Source organism: Fusarium coffeatum, assembly GCF_003316985.1.
Source record: "Fusarium coffeatum strain FIESC_28 chromosome Unknown BRIP53273_contig_74, whole genome shotgun sequence".
In the NCBI taxonomy this organism is placed as follows: domain Eukaryota; kingdom Fungi; phylum Ascomycota; class Sordariomycetes; order Hypocreales; family Nectriaceae; genus Fusarium; species Fusarium coffeatum.
In genome coordinates this window covers 68,520-83,141 of record NW_022157870.1, presented here as the reverse complement: position 1 = coordinate 83,141, position 14,622 = coordinate 68,520, and the positions used below count along the sequence as shown (strand labels likewise).

General features: G+C 47.8%; 4 protein-coding genes across 4 annotated transcripts; all 4 read right to left on the bottom strand.

The window, feature by feature from the left end:
• Nucleotides 1-1,464: 1,464 nt before the first annotated feature.
• On the bottom strand, nt 1,465-1,985 carry FIESC28_03495 (uncharacterized protein; the record flags this gene model as incomplete). The annotated part of the gene is made up of 3 exons (XM_031157644.1): nt 1,465-1,511; nt 1,562-1,633; nt 1,685-1,985. 3 exons carry the CDS (start codon nt 1,983-1,985, stop codon nt 1,465-1,467), a joined length of 420 nt encoding a protein of 139 aa, XP_031018290.1.
• Nucleotides 1,986-5,518: 3,533 nt separating this feature from the next.
• On the bottom strand, nt 5,519-6,888 carry FIESC28_03494 (uncharacterized protein; the record flags this gene model as incomplete). The annotated part of the gene is made up of 4 exons (XM_031157643.1): nt 5,519-5,825; nt 5,872-6,041; nt 6,089-6,516; nt 6,564-6,888. 4 exons carry the CDS (start codon nt 6,886-6,888, stop codon nt 5,519-5,521), a joined length of 1,230 nt encoding a protein of 409 aa, XP_031018289.1.
• A 411-nt stretch (nt 6,889-7,299) lies between these two features.
• FIESC28_03493 (uncharacterized protein) lies at nt 7,300-10,097 on the bottom strand (the record flags this gene model as incomplete). Its single annotated transcript, XM_031157642.1, has 4 exons — nt 7,300-8,679; nt 8,725-8,790; nt 8,839-9,176; nt 9,227-10,097. 4 exons carry the CDS (start codon nt 10,095-10,097, stop codon nt 7,300-7,302), a joined length of 2,655 nt encoding a protein of 884 aa, XP_031018288.1.
• Nucleotides 10,098-13,086: 2,989 nt separating this feature from the next.
• FIESC28_03492 (uncharacterized protein) lies at nt 13,087-14,014 on the bottom strand (the record flags this gene model as incomplete). Its single annotated transcript, XM_031157641.1, has 2 exons — nt 13,087-13,695; nt 13,748-14,014. 2 exons carry the CDS (start codon nt 14,012-14,014, stop codon nt 13,087-13,089), a joined length of 876 nt encoding a protein of 291 aa, XP_031018287.1.
• Between the last annotated feature and the right edge of the window lie 608 nt (nt 14,015-14,622).

Sequence of the window (14,622 nt, the reverse complement as noted above, 5' to 3'; positions counted from 1 at the left end):
CTGGACAACCTAAACAATGCCCAACAACGGTCAGTATTATCAGCAGGGGTACCATGCTGGTAGCGAATGGGACGGGCTGTGTACCTGAATTTGCAATTTTATTTTTTATTCTTTCTCAGGGTGATCCCAGCTCCGGGTCAATTGGGTTCCAAAAGAGCCGAGCCCAAGGGGTAGAGTAGGTACTCTGTAGAGAGTAATTACAGTAGAGCACTGGAATGCCCCCCTGTTTATGACGTTTTTCTTGATTCAATGGTGGATTTGACTCGCATGATTCGGCATTGAAACTTGGGTAACTGTGAATAATAAACTCTCGTATCCGAAGAAACAAAGCATCAGAAAAACAGGGAATGGAATCTCGATGGATGGAATGAGTCTAAGTAAAGAGGTTGGCTATGTTTTGGCGGTCGGGGCTTTGGCATGGGCTCTTAGCACTGAAAAAGGAAAAAGATGGTGTACGACTGAGATCCCGACTCTCTTTTCCTTTCTTTTTCCTCTCGGAACAAGACCCTTTTTCTTTGCTTCTCGATTCCGATTTCTCGAGTATTTCTCGGAAATTCCCTCTAATTCCTTCCTTATTGTTTTCGAGAACAATTCCCGTATCGCGTGGTTTTTAATAACTTCATTTGTCACTAATTGCTAAGGAAGGAAGCTAGCCCGGTAATTAAAAGCTGACAGGCGGCCCACGTCTCCTAAGGCTCAGCCATCCGGACAGTGATCAGCGGCGTGGTAGTGAAACATTGGGCGCGGTTTCAGAATGACTTTCGCAATATTACTGGAATGTTTCCTTTAAGGTTGTAAACAATAAGAAGCAATCCATACTTTGAAGCTCAATGTTTAGCCCGACATCTCAAAAACAGCGATAACAAATGCACACAATTATAGAATTGCATAGTGTATTGTTATTTACTTTGCAAAGAACCCAATCTTACAATCTTCTGCTGGAGCCTTCTCCCTTGCTGCCGATCTGCAGGGTAGGTCCATTCTTCAAGACAATCATTGAGACGTTGCAAGGTGAACGCTGTCTTCCATACACTCTCTAACTCGTTGTCTCACCTGCCATTAAATGCGACCTGGTACAACTCTAGGCAAAACAAATGGCCCAGAGCTTGAAGGTCTAGTCGGTTACCAGACCGTCAGAAAGAGTGGCCGCTGCGAGCGTAGGAGACGAAACAATTTGGTCACCTTATGCTATGCTAATGCAGGCTGGCACCTAAGCTACTCTGTTTTGGTGTTCTAAGCCTTGACAATTCTTCTGCCATCCATCTGCCAGGTAACTTTAACGGCATGTAGTGTGAGACAACATCACTCTAGCTCGGTCCAGATCGAGATCTCGTCTGATGGAGCATAGCGATGCGAACTCATATGACTAGTAACGTGTTTTAATTACAGTTTGTTGTTATTTCCAATGAGAGAATGTGTGACTTAGCAACCCGTGACTAGCAATGCTCCTCAGTATCGACACCTTTACTCATCAACAGGCACGATCTCAACATTCACTTCTAGAGCCGTTTCTGCTTTAAGTTTCAGCATTGCGGGATAATAACGAGTGAATGCTACATACCATTCTCAGTCCAACAGGCAACTTGATCATCGCATAGAGACATAGGACATCCTTCTCTGTCAAGAGGCGATACTGTACTACCAATCAGTCATGCCCACGAGCGAAATAAGATAAACTGCGAACCTGTGAATCTCGACTCAGGCTTGCTGTCCCTTGCTTTGACTAGAAGAGGGTGAGAGGAATGGGCGTCTTCCTTTCTAAACCAAACAAGCACCTGGGGACCCATTCCAGGGCGTTCAGCTGGGAAGCGACCCAGAGCTCTATCGCCGCTGATGAGACGATCACCTTGGAGTTCGAAAATGGTAGGTGTAATGAGAAATACACCTCCCACTGAAGCTGTTCTTCTTTTGTCAGGGTCGTGATCTGGTTTAACTATGTGGAGGCCGTTAAGAATAATATAGAAACGATCTGGAAGAGAAGACATATTGGAGGTTGATAAAGTCATGGAACAATAGACGTATGATCGAAACGGGTAGGAATTTACAATCGGAGACGCCAAGGACATATATATGTATTTGTATCACGGTCGTTGTACAGAAGAGTGAAAGACGTTTATCCAACTTGGGCTCGGCACGATACTAGTGAAGTGGAACAGAAAGTTTCAGAATCCAGTTGTGATACTTGACCGACGGCAGACAAGATGGTTACTGAGTAACCCACAATAGTGAATGGAATGGATTATAGCGGTGAGAACGAAACTCAAGTCGACAGTTGTCGATGTTGCACTGAGCTTGTCGGATGTCTTTATGGCACAAACAGCTCGTATTGTCAATGATGTTGTACAGACTGCCTCCCGGGTATAGTAAAAGTAGCCCGCTGAACGGTGTTTTGGTTTTCAGTAAGTCTATCCATATCTATATACTTCTTTCAGAAGGTGTGATTTCACATGTCAACTGACTCCCGCCACTCTGTGCCTCAAGATCCAAGATCTGACTTCTTCGAAACTCCGGCCCAAGAATCTCCTCCTCGCTCTGATCATCCCCATGATGCCTCCCATCATCTTTAGGACAGACTTCGGTTCTAGATAAGGAACTGCCAATACCGAGCTTACGCTCATGTTCCCTCATGATCTTATCATGTGTGTCAGACGTATTGCCACTTCCGTTTCTGTCTGCCCGCTTAGCTGGTATAATGCCACCGCCGATGGTTTGTAGTGGATACGATGCCCCAGAGTTATTCTCGGGGTAGTTACTGGAGTTGCGAGTCGTCCATTTGCGGAAGTACTTCTTGTAAAGAGGTCTACAGACAGGAATGCCAATGCAGACCATCGTTACGGTCATTTCGGCAGCTGACCAGACTATTAAGCCCATTGGATCCTCTGGATAGACATTAGCTGCATGTAGATGGACATGGTGAGGCACTTCCTGGTGTGATTTGGACTTTTAAGTTTAGGAACTTCCAGAGTCCGTTTAACACCGAACGCTCCAGCACTAGGACTAGATTAGATGGAGCTGATAACAGGGAAAGGGGATTTGTACATAACACCAAGGCTGAAACTAGAGAGAATAACAATCTTCTCTTTCATCTTCATCTGTAGACCTAGAATGAACAGCCAAGGGAAGCCGGCGAAGAAGAAATCGGCGACCACGCAAAGGACTTTCAAGGTTAGTCTATCGAAACATTGTCGATGGTACTGCGAGAAGACTTACTACATAGAGTCAGAGATGCTGGTGTTGTGTTTACGGTGCAACGCCCTGGTATCCGACGATTCCAGAGGTATTGTGGTGGAGTGCATTGGAGCCAGTAGACGAAGCATACAGAGATGGACGCAGCGAAGAGGCAACTCATAGCGGACCAGATAGCTATCTTGTGCCATCTTTCCTTGACAAGGCGTAGTAGAAAGAGCCCTAGAGACGCCTTTGCGATGCTCATGCCTATTATTGCGAATGTTTGGCTGGCGGCTTCGTATATCATTGCGAGGGGTAGGTCGTCGGGCCTGTCTTTAATCACGTCGTATATGTTCAGGCCTAAGCCATAGTGAACGCCGATACTCATAAGGATGGTGTTCATGAGCAGAAAGACCTATCACGGGTCATGTCAGTGTGATGCGAGTCTATGAAGGAGGGTATAGACCGACAAAGGCAAGATTGTACACATGATCGTCAACACCGAAGGATTTGACGATATATATCCTGGTATAAGCCCGCAGCAAGACGAAGAGGAAAGTGACAAGCGTCAATGCCCACATAGAAGCAAGAACCCAATGTCCATCACCTCCCACCGCCATGATGATAAACAGATATCGCTAATACGAACATGTTGTCTTGATCAAGAAGAAGAAGTCTTCTGCAGTGTATGCATGTTGGTTGTGAAAAGAGCAGGAATGGAACAAGGCGTTAAAGAAGGGGGAGCCAACACTTTTCAAGCAAGCCACAGAGTGACACAAAAACCGTCTGGGCATCTTCAAGGCGAGTTGACTACCTGATGCGGATTGAAGAGGGGCTAAAGGTGAAGTGGAATCTGGTCATTGGTCTTTTATTGAAGCAATCAAGCCACATTCCTGACCCATCAAGTCGGTTAGCATGTCTGGGACTTTGGAATCGGATCCGAGGCATGTTGCTCAATCCCAATAATTCCTGTCAATTTGTTGAAGGAACCGTTCTCGGCTAATCCGAGATCCACCGGACATGTTAGAGAATTAGCTGCTATTGCTCGGTTTTGTAAGCACAAGATGAACAAGTCGATGTAGATATCGTCAATGTCGAGTTCAGAGATGGCCTCTGCAACTACGGAAGCGAGATTCTTCAGCTGAACAAAAGGGGCTAGCCAGGATACAGACTACTCTATGTATCTGCAAGCTTACATGGTAGTTACCATTGGACAAGTGCAGCCCAACCTTAGACATTGCTTTTTCTCTAGTCCCCCATGAAACGTAGAAGCTTGATGAATTTAATTTATGGATGATGCCTTTATCCGTTACCAGCCTCTTAAAAGGTGCATTCAGATTAGACATGTCTATACTAGGGACTTACCACGAAGCCATTGGTTGGAACAGAACCAGGTCAGATCTCATCGTTCTAAGATCATCGAACAAACACCTGGCAATGCCGTCGACCATGAAGGGGCAACCGGATAACGTCGTAATGATATAACTCCATCAGTAACCCACCAAACTGTGTCGTAGATCCCATAAAGATGATTATGTCCCGGAAAGATCAGCTCAACTTGCCTTGCCAAGAGCGTCATTCTTCCAAAGGAGGATATGGGGGCAACATCCAATTAACTACGAGCGTTGCAGAGTCGTACAAGACCTGTACGCATTCAGCCCTGTAGACCACTAGCGAAAAGTGGCGTCCTTGACAATAGAAACTTGATGAGGCGGCGGCAATTGATCGTCTTCGACTAAGACAACAATAGATCGTGGCTGTCTCCTCGAAGCTTAAAGAGGTAAGTTGTACGGAGAGCTCGCAATGATCTGCACGGTAGTTCTGTGCAAAATGTCAGATCATGTCATGGATGAGTAGGAATGCTAAACTCAAATGTCCCCTTACGAGAACCTTTCCAGTGCTGAAAGTGATGAGTGAGAATCCAAGCGGCGGAAAGTCTCACTACGTAAGCGCAGATGGCATTTGGTTTAGTGGCGTTTATGAGATGTCCATGTAAGGTCTCGATTCATCCATCTTTTGAACATCATCAGAGCACTGGATCCGAATTGACAGAGTAATCCAAATGCATCGCAGTTCTTCTTGGGCGGGTATTTACTTTCACTATTCTAGACCCCTGAAGCCCTCTCGCAGGAACGAGTGATAAACGTTATGCCACATAAAGCATATTCAGAAGTGACACATCTGTTGGTACCTAGCCTCAACGGCCTGGTCGTGTTACCTGAGAACTAACAGTCTTCACCATAGAAGCAGCCACATAATTCAACATGGACTTGTACGTGGCTTAACATACGAATTTGTTACAATGTCATGCAGCCATTTCCGCCTTTGCCTCTTTGAGCTTTTAGCGACATCAGGTCCGCTTCTCCCGAACCTCATAAGCAAACATCTGATTCGATGACACCCCATGTCTATCCTTCATCTTCACAGCCGTGTCCCTACCAGCAACCGGTACACGATACTCAAAGCCTGCTTGGGAAGTGCAACCATCAGGAAGAGCATAAGGGAACGGCAGATACTCAGGCAACAAACCCAACTGCCGGAGAAGAGTTCCTTGATCCCAGGAGATGTGTTCGTGATAAAGACGGTCACCTCGGATATTGACTACCGCAGTAAAAGGGACTTCGGCTTTTATGTTGGTAGGCGGTACACCAGGCAACCTACGCAGGATCAGTATGAATATCACAAGTTGTATATGTTGCTTACATCCAAGGGATTTCTTGATTGTGCGTAAACTTGAAGATGAACTCATCGACTACACGATCTATACCAACAGTGCGACTAATCAGATCGAGTTCGGAGTCTGACGAGTTATTGAAGATAAAGTTATGTCGATAGAAATCAGATAACCTATCTCGACCAATTCCACCAGTCATCTGAAAATGTGTCAGTCTCATAAAACATCCACGGAAAGAGGGCTTACTGTTGGGATGTGGTTGACGTATGGCTCCTGGACCATAGTACTCATAGTATGCTCAACCGAGCGATCGGCAAATTCGTAGTGGGTATGCTCTTCCCAGATATACTCGAGATCAAAATAAGGCCCTCCGACTTTGGGCTTGAGAAACTGGAGATTTCTAGTGTGGGAAACAGACTCCATATTGTAGTCAAAGTGCTGATGGAATGGTGTTGCAAAAGAGTGGCTTTGAGCTTTGGGGTAGTAATAGACGGCCCCGGATGATTTCTCAGTGTCTTGTTTAGCAGCAGGTCCAACTACATGTCGTAGAATTGAAATATTTGCTGTAGCGAGTCCTGTCAAGTCATCGGTATTGGTGTATACAGCTGCTGATACAATATCAGGGACGTTTGACAAGCTTGGCGCAGCGGCATTCCAGAGCTCTGAGGCATATGCTTCGAACTGTTAGTAGACATCATCAATCAAGATAAGGATGCTTTACCAACTAAGCCAATCTTTCCCTCGTCATACTGCTCACACTGTCGCATAGCCTCCAAGGCCTCAGACAAGACGTTACCGCTATCAACCGCAGCAAAAGTAGATCCATCGATTTGGACCACTGTATATCCCTCTTCAGCCCATTTGATAAGTACGGACGGCACACCATCTTTGATCTCTAGTAGATTCTCGGATGTTGGTGTCAAGACCACAAGGCCCGGACCATGACCCCGACGCGAGAGCGGAGGCAGCAAAGAGACACCCGGTCGAATCTCCTTGAGCTGGGGAGCAGGTAGTGGATTGGGTGGTTGCGTAATGTCGGCGAACATCTTGATTGGTTTGGTAAAGGTTAGATGAGCTGTACGAGTCAAGTTGGTGTCGATAGTAAGTCATTGTTTCTCCGCATTATTGAGGGGCTTCGGATATACTGTGCCGCATGAGGAACTCATGGCCCGCAAACATCAAGTGTAAGAACCATAATGGTATAAACCAGATATAACAGTGTCGAAGCGATGATAGGGCTAGGCTGCTTAATTAGCTAAACAGTTACAGCAGGGATTGTTTATTCATCTTATCTTTCATACACCTGTCCGAGTGAAGCTCAAGTAGAGATATCAAAAATAATATGTCCTCATATTTCATAAATGTCAAACTCATATATGGTATACCATGCTCAAATCATCACACCAAAGGTTGCTGCCATTCTCCAAATTCACACAATCAGACTTCTCACGACACGTCTAAGCCTTAGGCTGCTTATCGTCAATAACCAACAAGCCAGCGTCAACACCTGCCCTAGCAAATCGATCTCCAAGAACACCGACGGTGCGCTGGAAATCTCTCTCCACGCCAAAGTCCTCAACAAGGAGGTTATCAAAGAGCGGATGCGACCGACCGAGGATGATCAAGTCGCCTACGCTGAAACGGGACTTGCCAACAAGCTCTCGAGCATGAGCCACGGCAAGATCGGGTAGTTTGCGCACTGAGTCAACGAGGATCTCGGCAAAAGTGACACGGCCCTCAAGCTTGCCCGAGGCGTTGTTCTTGGCTGTGTTGAGGAGGTCCATGTCGCTCGCGGATGGGAACCCGACTGCGTTCTTTCCAAGGTCGTTACCCGTGGAAGGATCGCTGTCGTGAGCGGCATTGAGTGCGACTTCATCCTCGCTGAAATGCAGGTGGATGACATGAATGGAGACATGGGGGTTGTGAGCGAGCTGAAGAGCAAACAAGAGAGCAGCGCGATCGTCCTTGCCACCAATGAATGGCACAAAAATAATTTGGCGTTGATCCACAGGTCTTTGGACGACTGCGCTATCGTTAACGCTATGGATAGACAAGCCAGTACGAGTACGTGTCAAGGTTGGCTTCCTGGCCAGAGCATCGTGAGGAATGCGGTTAATGAAGATTCCAGTCGTGCAAGTTGATCTATCAACAGCGGCCTGAACATAATCGATGTAGGTTCTACTAAAGAAACGATCGTTGGTGTTGCCAGTCTCGGTCAATGCAGCAGTGGAACTCTCTTCAGCGATACCACCGTAGGTGCTCCAGGGGATGATCATGAAGTCAGACCTGGCTTCCTCGGCATACTTGACAAGAGTCTCGGCGTAGGCATTGGTTGGGATGATAGATACTTGGCCAGCGACAGCGACGCCGTTGAGGCGAGAAAAGGTTTGGAAAGCAGAGAAGACAGCGTCGCGAGAAGCGAATTCGTCGACTTCGGCAGATGCCATGACGGACGAGGTACGGTCGGTCAGCTCCATAAGCCGAACACCACGAACCTCGAACGGACGGCCGGGGAATATTTGTGTCTTTTCTTCAGCTGGAGTACCATCTGCGCCAGCATCATTGATAGCAGCTGGGTTGTTGTGCTTCCGGGAGCCACCGAGAAGTGAAACAAGATTGAACAAGCCAGGAAGGGCATCAAGGCGCAAATGTAGGATAAGACGATGTGTTTGAGACTTGTCAAGAGCCTCTTCCATCTTATGTTCAGAAGACTGAGCCTCAGTCTGAAGAGGGTTTCCGTCCCAATCAATCTCTCCTCGACGCCATTTCTCGACCTTTTGGCGGTACGAGAGAGGGTAGAGCCATTTTGTGAGGGGCGCTGTGGTGACGGTAGTAACCTGACGCGATTAGCGGCGTGATGAATGTGGCTACGATATACTTACCACCGCCATGACAACGAACATGGTGAATGTTCGACTAGAAAGGATGCCAGCTTGCAGACCAATGTTCTATCAAGAATGTTAGAGTGAGGCTTATGGGTGACGAGATCTACTTACGAGGACAATCAGCTCGACAAGACCCTTGCAACTCATGAGCGCACCAATGGTAAAACTCTCACGCCAAAGACACTTTGTCAATCGGGCGGCGAGGGTACCAGCAATGATCTTGCCAAAGAAGGCGCAGGCGATAATCGCAATGACATATCCCCAGGTGGTGCCGTCATTGAGCAGACCAAGATCGGTGTTGAGACCAGATAGAGCAAAGTAGAGAGGCAAAAGGATTGACCCGACCAGATCCTCAATCTTCTCAGTCAATTTGATGGCGAAACCACCATCGTGAGGACATATAAGACCAATGAGGAAGGCTCCGAAAATGGCGTGAACACCAATGGCGGCTGTGGCAGGTGTCAGCGAGGCATCAATTGAGTTGAGGTGGCCGACTTACCAGTGAACCAAGAAGACGCCAATACCAGAAGAAGAGTTAAGGTAGTAATACCTTGAGATGGACCGTTCTGGATACTATCTGTCCGTCGCAAGACCCAGAGAAAGACAGGGCGCACGGCATAGACAAGGAAGAGGACCCAAGCCGCTGCAGTCAAGAATACATACAGCGCTGTGAGACCATTGGCGTTGTTGACAAGAGCAACACTGAGGGCGAGAAGAACCCAGCCGACAACATCGTTTCCAATGCCAGCAGCAAGGACAGTCACACCGACAGATGTCGACAGAAGCTGGAGCTCAGAGAGGATACGGCAGAGAACGGGGAAGGCAGTAATGGCGAGCGCAGTTCCGATGAAGAGCGCAAACGTGCCAAACTCCATATCCTTCATGGTACCTTCATCGCCATACTCTTCATAAAGACCCCACGCTACAGCGACACCGAGACCGAAGGGAAGCACCATACTGGCCAGTCCAACACTCACAGCAACACGCCAATTGGACTTGAACATACGCGTATCAACCTCGAGTCCGACAAGGAACAAGAAGAGCAGCAGACCAATGGTAGCGACGTTACTTAGAACGGGCATTGACTCAGTCGGAAAGATGTTCTCTTTGAAACCAGGGATGCGCATCATGACGGACGGACCGAGAACGATGCCGCCGATGACTTCTGCGATGACACGCGGTTGACCAAACTTGGACAGCGGCCATTGTAGAAGACGGCAGAAGATGATGATAATGAAGGCTTGGACGATGAAGAGGGCGATGGGGTCTTTGGGGTTATAGTGGATTGGGTTGAGGCCCTCGATGATGCCGCCTTGGGGGTGGGCGCTTGTGGCTGGTGCAGCAGCCGTTGCTGTTGCCGAAGACGACATGGTGATTGTCTTGTACAGTGATTCGGCGGAAATCACAAATTGTTCTCTCGTGTCTCGATCGGCTCGTGCGGAGGAGGCGCAGACGTAGAAGACGTCGCGGGAGGGAGGAAGCCTCTATACCAAGAAGAGGGAACAAGAAGACAAGATAATGATACAAAAGGAAGAACAAGAACAAGAGACGAGTGAGCAGCGACTGCCGCCGGGCTCCTTTTTGTGCGTTTGACGCTGGAGAGATCAATTGGGGACAAACAAGATGGGATTGAAGGGAGGAAGAGGCGGGGGGTCATCCGCTGTAGAGAATACAGTAGTGGAGCTGCCTGATGGACCAAGGGTCTAGGCTGTCGTAATGGAGGGGGGACGCCAGTGATGCATCACCTACCCAGACGGCCAGTCCTGTTCAAATTTGTCACTTTCCTTGCGTTATCTCTACTGTGTCAAGGGTCTTTTTCTGTTGTGCTACATTGGATTGAGTTGGTAGAGAAGATAACGCAGTATCAGTTGTAACCAAAAACAAGTATTACCCCAATTGTTGTCTTCTGTCGAAAAGTCCCGACTTCTCAGGTACCTCAAAGTTACACGACCATCTCCCCTAGCGTGTGAGCCAATTCAGTGGAGAAGGGCCTGGGCAAAGCCTTGGCAAATTTTAGTTATGGTCAGTAGAGGTGAAACACCCGGGCTTGTGATTGCGCTGAGACGGGCGCAGAAGCACGACATTGCTGGACTTGACAGCTTATTTTGTCATGGTCTAACATTAACATCTTCATGTGTCAAAACCGTTCTTGGCGGTTGAGGCGGAGAATTTCGTCTGTTGATAGAGTTTTGGGGCATGCGGCAGTTTGTGGAGTGATGATGACAGCAGCCCAGCAGTTCAGCCAGGCTTTGTTCAGTGGAAACACTCACAGCACCAACAAATCACAACGAGCCCAGTTGCCCTTTCAACAGCAATCCAGCGACGATCTGAACCAGGGAATGGACTCCTTTGTCTCATCTCCCCTGCCAGACAAGAAAGCGAATAGCCTACCTCACTCCCCACATCGTCACATGTGATGCTTCCTTCCCTCTTAATAAAGAAACCCCTGTAGCTCACGCGCCGTTGTGTCTCACCGCCTGCGTCTAGACCCTTCAAGATCTGACATGTCTTTGTGTTTGTTTCCGACCAAGATCGGCTTGATTGAGCGAAATTTGAAAGAGGCTGAGCTGCTGACTTGGCATCTGATGCACGAGATGCAGTATCACAGGTAACTTATTGGTGTTGGGTCTCTTGTGTAACCAACCACTTTGTCCTGTCGCGGATTTAACTCCGGACCTAGGGAAGCTGCAGAACCCTTAGATTTGAGGCTTCACCTTGTCAAATACCGGTGTGGCAGGTTAAAGTTACACTGCTCGTTACAATGCATCGGTTGAACGGCAAGTCTCTTCATCCAAGAATTAATTCTTCGATCTCTCAATAATTAGGACAGGACATTCCGTGAAGCCATTGGAAGCCTCTCCAGAGGTGGAGCCTGAAGAACAGTCAGACCCCGCATGGAGTCACACTCACACTCGCACTGCATCTCCCCGAGACTCGTCTTCTCTCCACTCACGTCGACTCCATCCCCACGATCAGAAATTCGTAAGCATGTCTCGCAATCTTCAACCAATCTCTAGGCATCGCGATACATGATCAGCAGGGGTTGTCGGCTGATGGTAAGCCAAGAGAGTTCGTTCTTAGTTGCCTTGGAAGCTCCAACTTAATTCCAGCCTCGACTGCGACCTTGACCATTGAATGGACCTGAGCTTTGACACAGTATCAGAAAATCGAACGCTAGCGGACGATCATGTCTCATGATGGAAAGCTGCCAAGTCAACAATTAGTGTCTTCTATTTGAAGCTATCACCAGTTATGGTACTACGCTCTCGCGCCTTATTAGCAACGTTTTATGTTGAGTATTCTCGAACCAGGAACACTTGGGCGAATATTCTTAGATCCCTCTAATTTCTACAATACCAGTTCGACTTGGAAGCTTGTCACTTTATTACGATTCGAATTTCAGGCTCGTCGTACTCTAGTTACACTGTGCAGACTATCGCGAGCAAATGATACAGTCCTATCGCCCCGATTTCAAAGCCTTTTCATGACTATTCCCGATACTCGGTGTCAACAGAAGGAGCCAAGGGCATTCAACATGTGACAGTGTGATACCATCATGAGTGACTCGGGCCTATGTGTTGCAATAGTGTTGCTACCAAAGGTGTGTATCTGGATCGGCATTCTGGTCGACTCCAAGGGCACAACAGGTTGTGGGATTACTTGATCTATTAATATGCTGCGTTCTGCACCGGTTCCACATCGAACCATTGCCTTGAGTCGTATTGGTATGTGAACTCACAAGTAAAACACACCAACGCCGTTTAGAATCTGCTGCGCCTGTAATAGCGATCATGACATTTCTAAAGGAGATGGGACGGGGAGAGAAAATGTGTATGTGTATGAAACACAAAGGGTCCTTTCACGAGCTCGAGGGAACACTCTCGATTCCTCCTCGTGGAGTACAAAGTCTCACATACACTGTTCCGGCAAATCGGTCGTCCATGTTTCATCCGTTAGCCAACGTCCTCCACCACCTCTGTTGATCAGGCACGTGTTGTACCAATAGTTGCGACCCAAAGCTCTGCACGACTTGAAGTGATAGCTTTAGCATTGAGGGGGGAAGAGACAACAACTGCCCGGGCCTGGACTGTCCGAAATGCAAAAGCCGGGTATTGCACATTGACACTATACACTAATGCAACAGAAGATATCGGATTTTAACCAGCTCATTGTCTCGATGGACACAAGTCACGCGAATATTCGCAAATCAGATTCTTTACTAGAACACGCACGTATTCTGGATGCGGCGATGGGCTTGACACATGAATAGATGGCAGTAATCATTAATAATAAAAAACGCTTTTTGTATGCTATTATATGCGACAATGTCCAATGTCATCGCGACCTAACCTGTAGCCTTTACAGTCGGTTCGCAATCTCTTCCAACAGTTGAACCTCTTCCTGCATAAGGAACAGATTATTAGGCAAAACCAATCCACCACCGGGCTTCATAATGATCTCCCTCCCATCATGTCTCTCGTGTCTATCCGAATCGCTTCCGTCATCCGTCCTTGCCTCACTCTGCTTTCCCTTCTCAACATCTGCCGGCTTCTCTCTCTCACCCTCCATCCTCTCACGACCCAGCTTCTCAGGTGTCCACCAGTACACAGGGTACGCGCGCTGTACGTTATTCACCAGAAGTGCCACGCCAAACATGATGGTGCAGTTGAATGCCACCACAGGAATGAAGAACCAGCCCAGATCGAGGACACGGTTGTCGACCACAGCAATGAGTCCGGTTGCACCAGCAGGTGGGTGGATCGTCTTGGTGAGAGCCATAATGGATGTCACTGTCGCACAAGAGATGGCGCCACCGAGCCATTGGATTGAACTGAAGCTGTCGCTGAGAAGGAAGAGCTTGCCGATGCTGACGCCGACAATAGCAGCGATTAGTTGACCGCCGAAGAAGTTGCGCGGTTGCGCGAGGGGAGATTCGATAGCGTAAAACTCAAGAACAGCGCCCGCACCCTGAAAATGTTAGCATCAATGATTCCAGCTCAGTGATAATAAGAGAACATACAAAGGATGCGACAATAATGGGAGCGCCTCTCTCAACAAAGGAGGGAATGCGCTCTGACGCCAATTCAATGACCGAAAGGGCGATAAAAATTCCGATAAATGCCCAAACAACTGGGAGAATTGTTCCGATGCTACCTGGCTTTTCGCGACGGTATCCGAAGATGTACGCGACAGGGTATGGGAGGTACTGCCATGGCGGCGGTGGAACGAAGGGATTAATGAAGCGATCAATGTCGAAAGTCCATTTCCTAGGGTCTGGGGACGGCATCGAGTTTAATATGGGGGCGAGTGGCCTGATACCCAATGACGGAATGAGATGAGATGCAATGCGATAAGATCTGGTGGTGAAAGCTGGGGTAAATGCAGATGAGATCAGGCGATGTCAGTGACAAGACGCAATGAATGGAAAAGATGAGTTTGGACAGAGGTAAACTTCAAGACAGAAAAACGCAAGAAAAGTGACGTAAAATTAGTTTAAAATGGCGTCGAAACGAAACAGCCAAAATGTCAATTAAAATCGGAGCCTCTTTTTCAGTCTCGGAAATGAGCTCTGTTGGTTGGTGATGGCTTCAAACTTTGGTCCATCGAAACAGAACAAAGCTTCCAGAAAAAAAAACGACCGGCGGCTCTGCTCCTTATACTAAACGCTTTAGCCCGCGGAGATGATCCATTATTTCTTCCCTTTCCCCCTCATCTAAATCCGTGCCAAAACAGAAAAAACAGGCACCGAGGGAAGACAAAACCCGATCCGATTCTGCCGGCGAAGACTTTCATTGGCATCAGCAACAGACGATTTCGTAACAAAAACTCAAGAGTTGCTGTGCGTGACCAGGTACAGAGACGGCTAACAGTGGATCTCTCCCCATATTTCCCTAT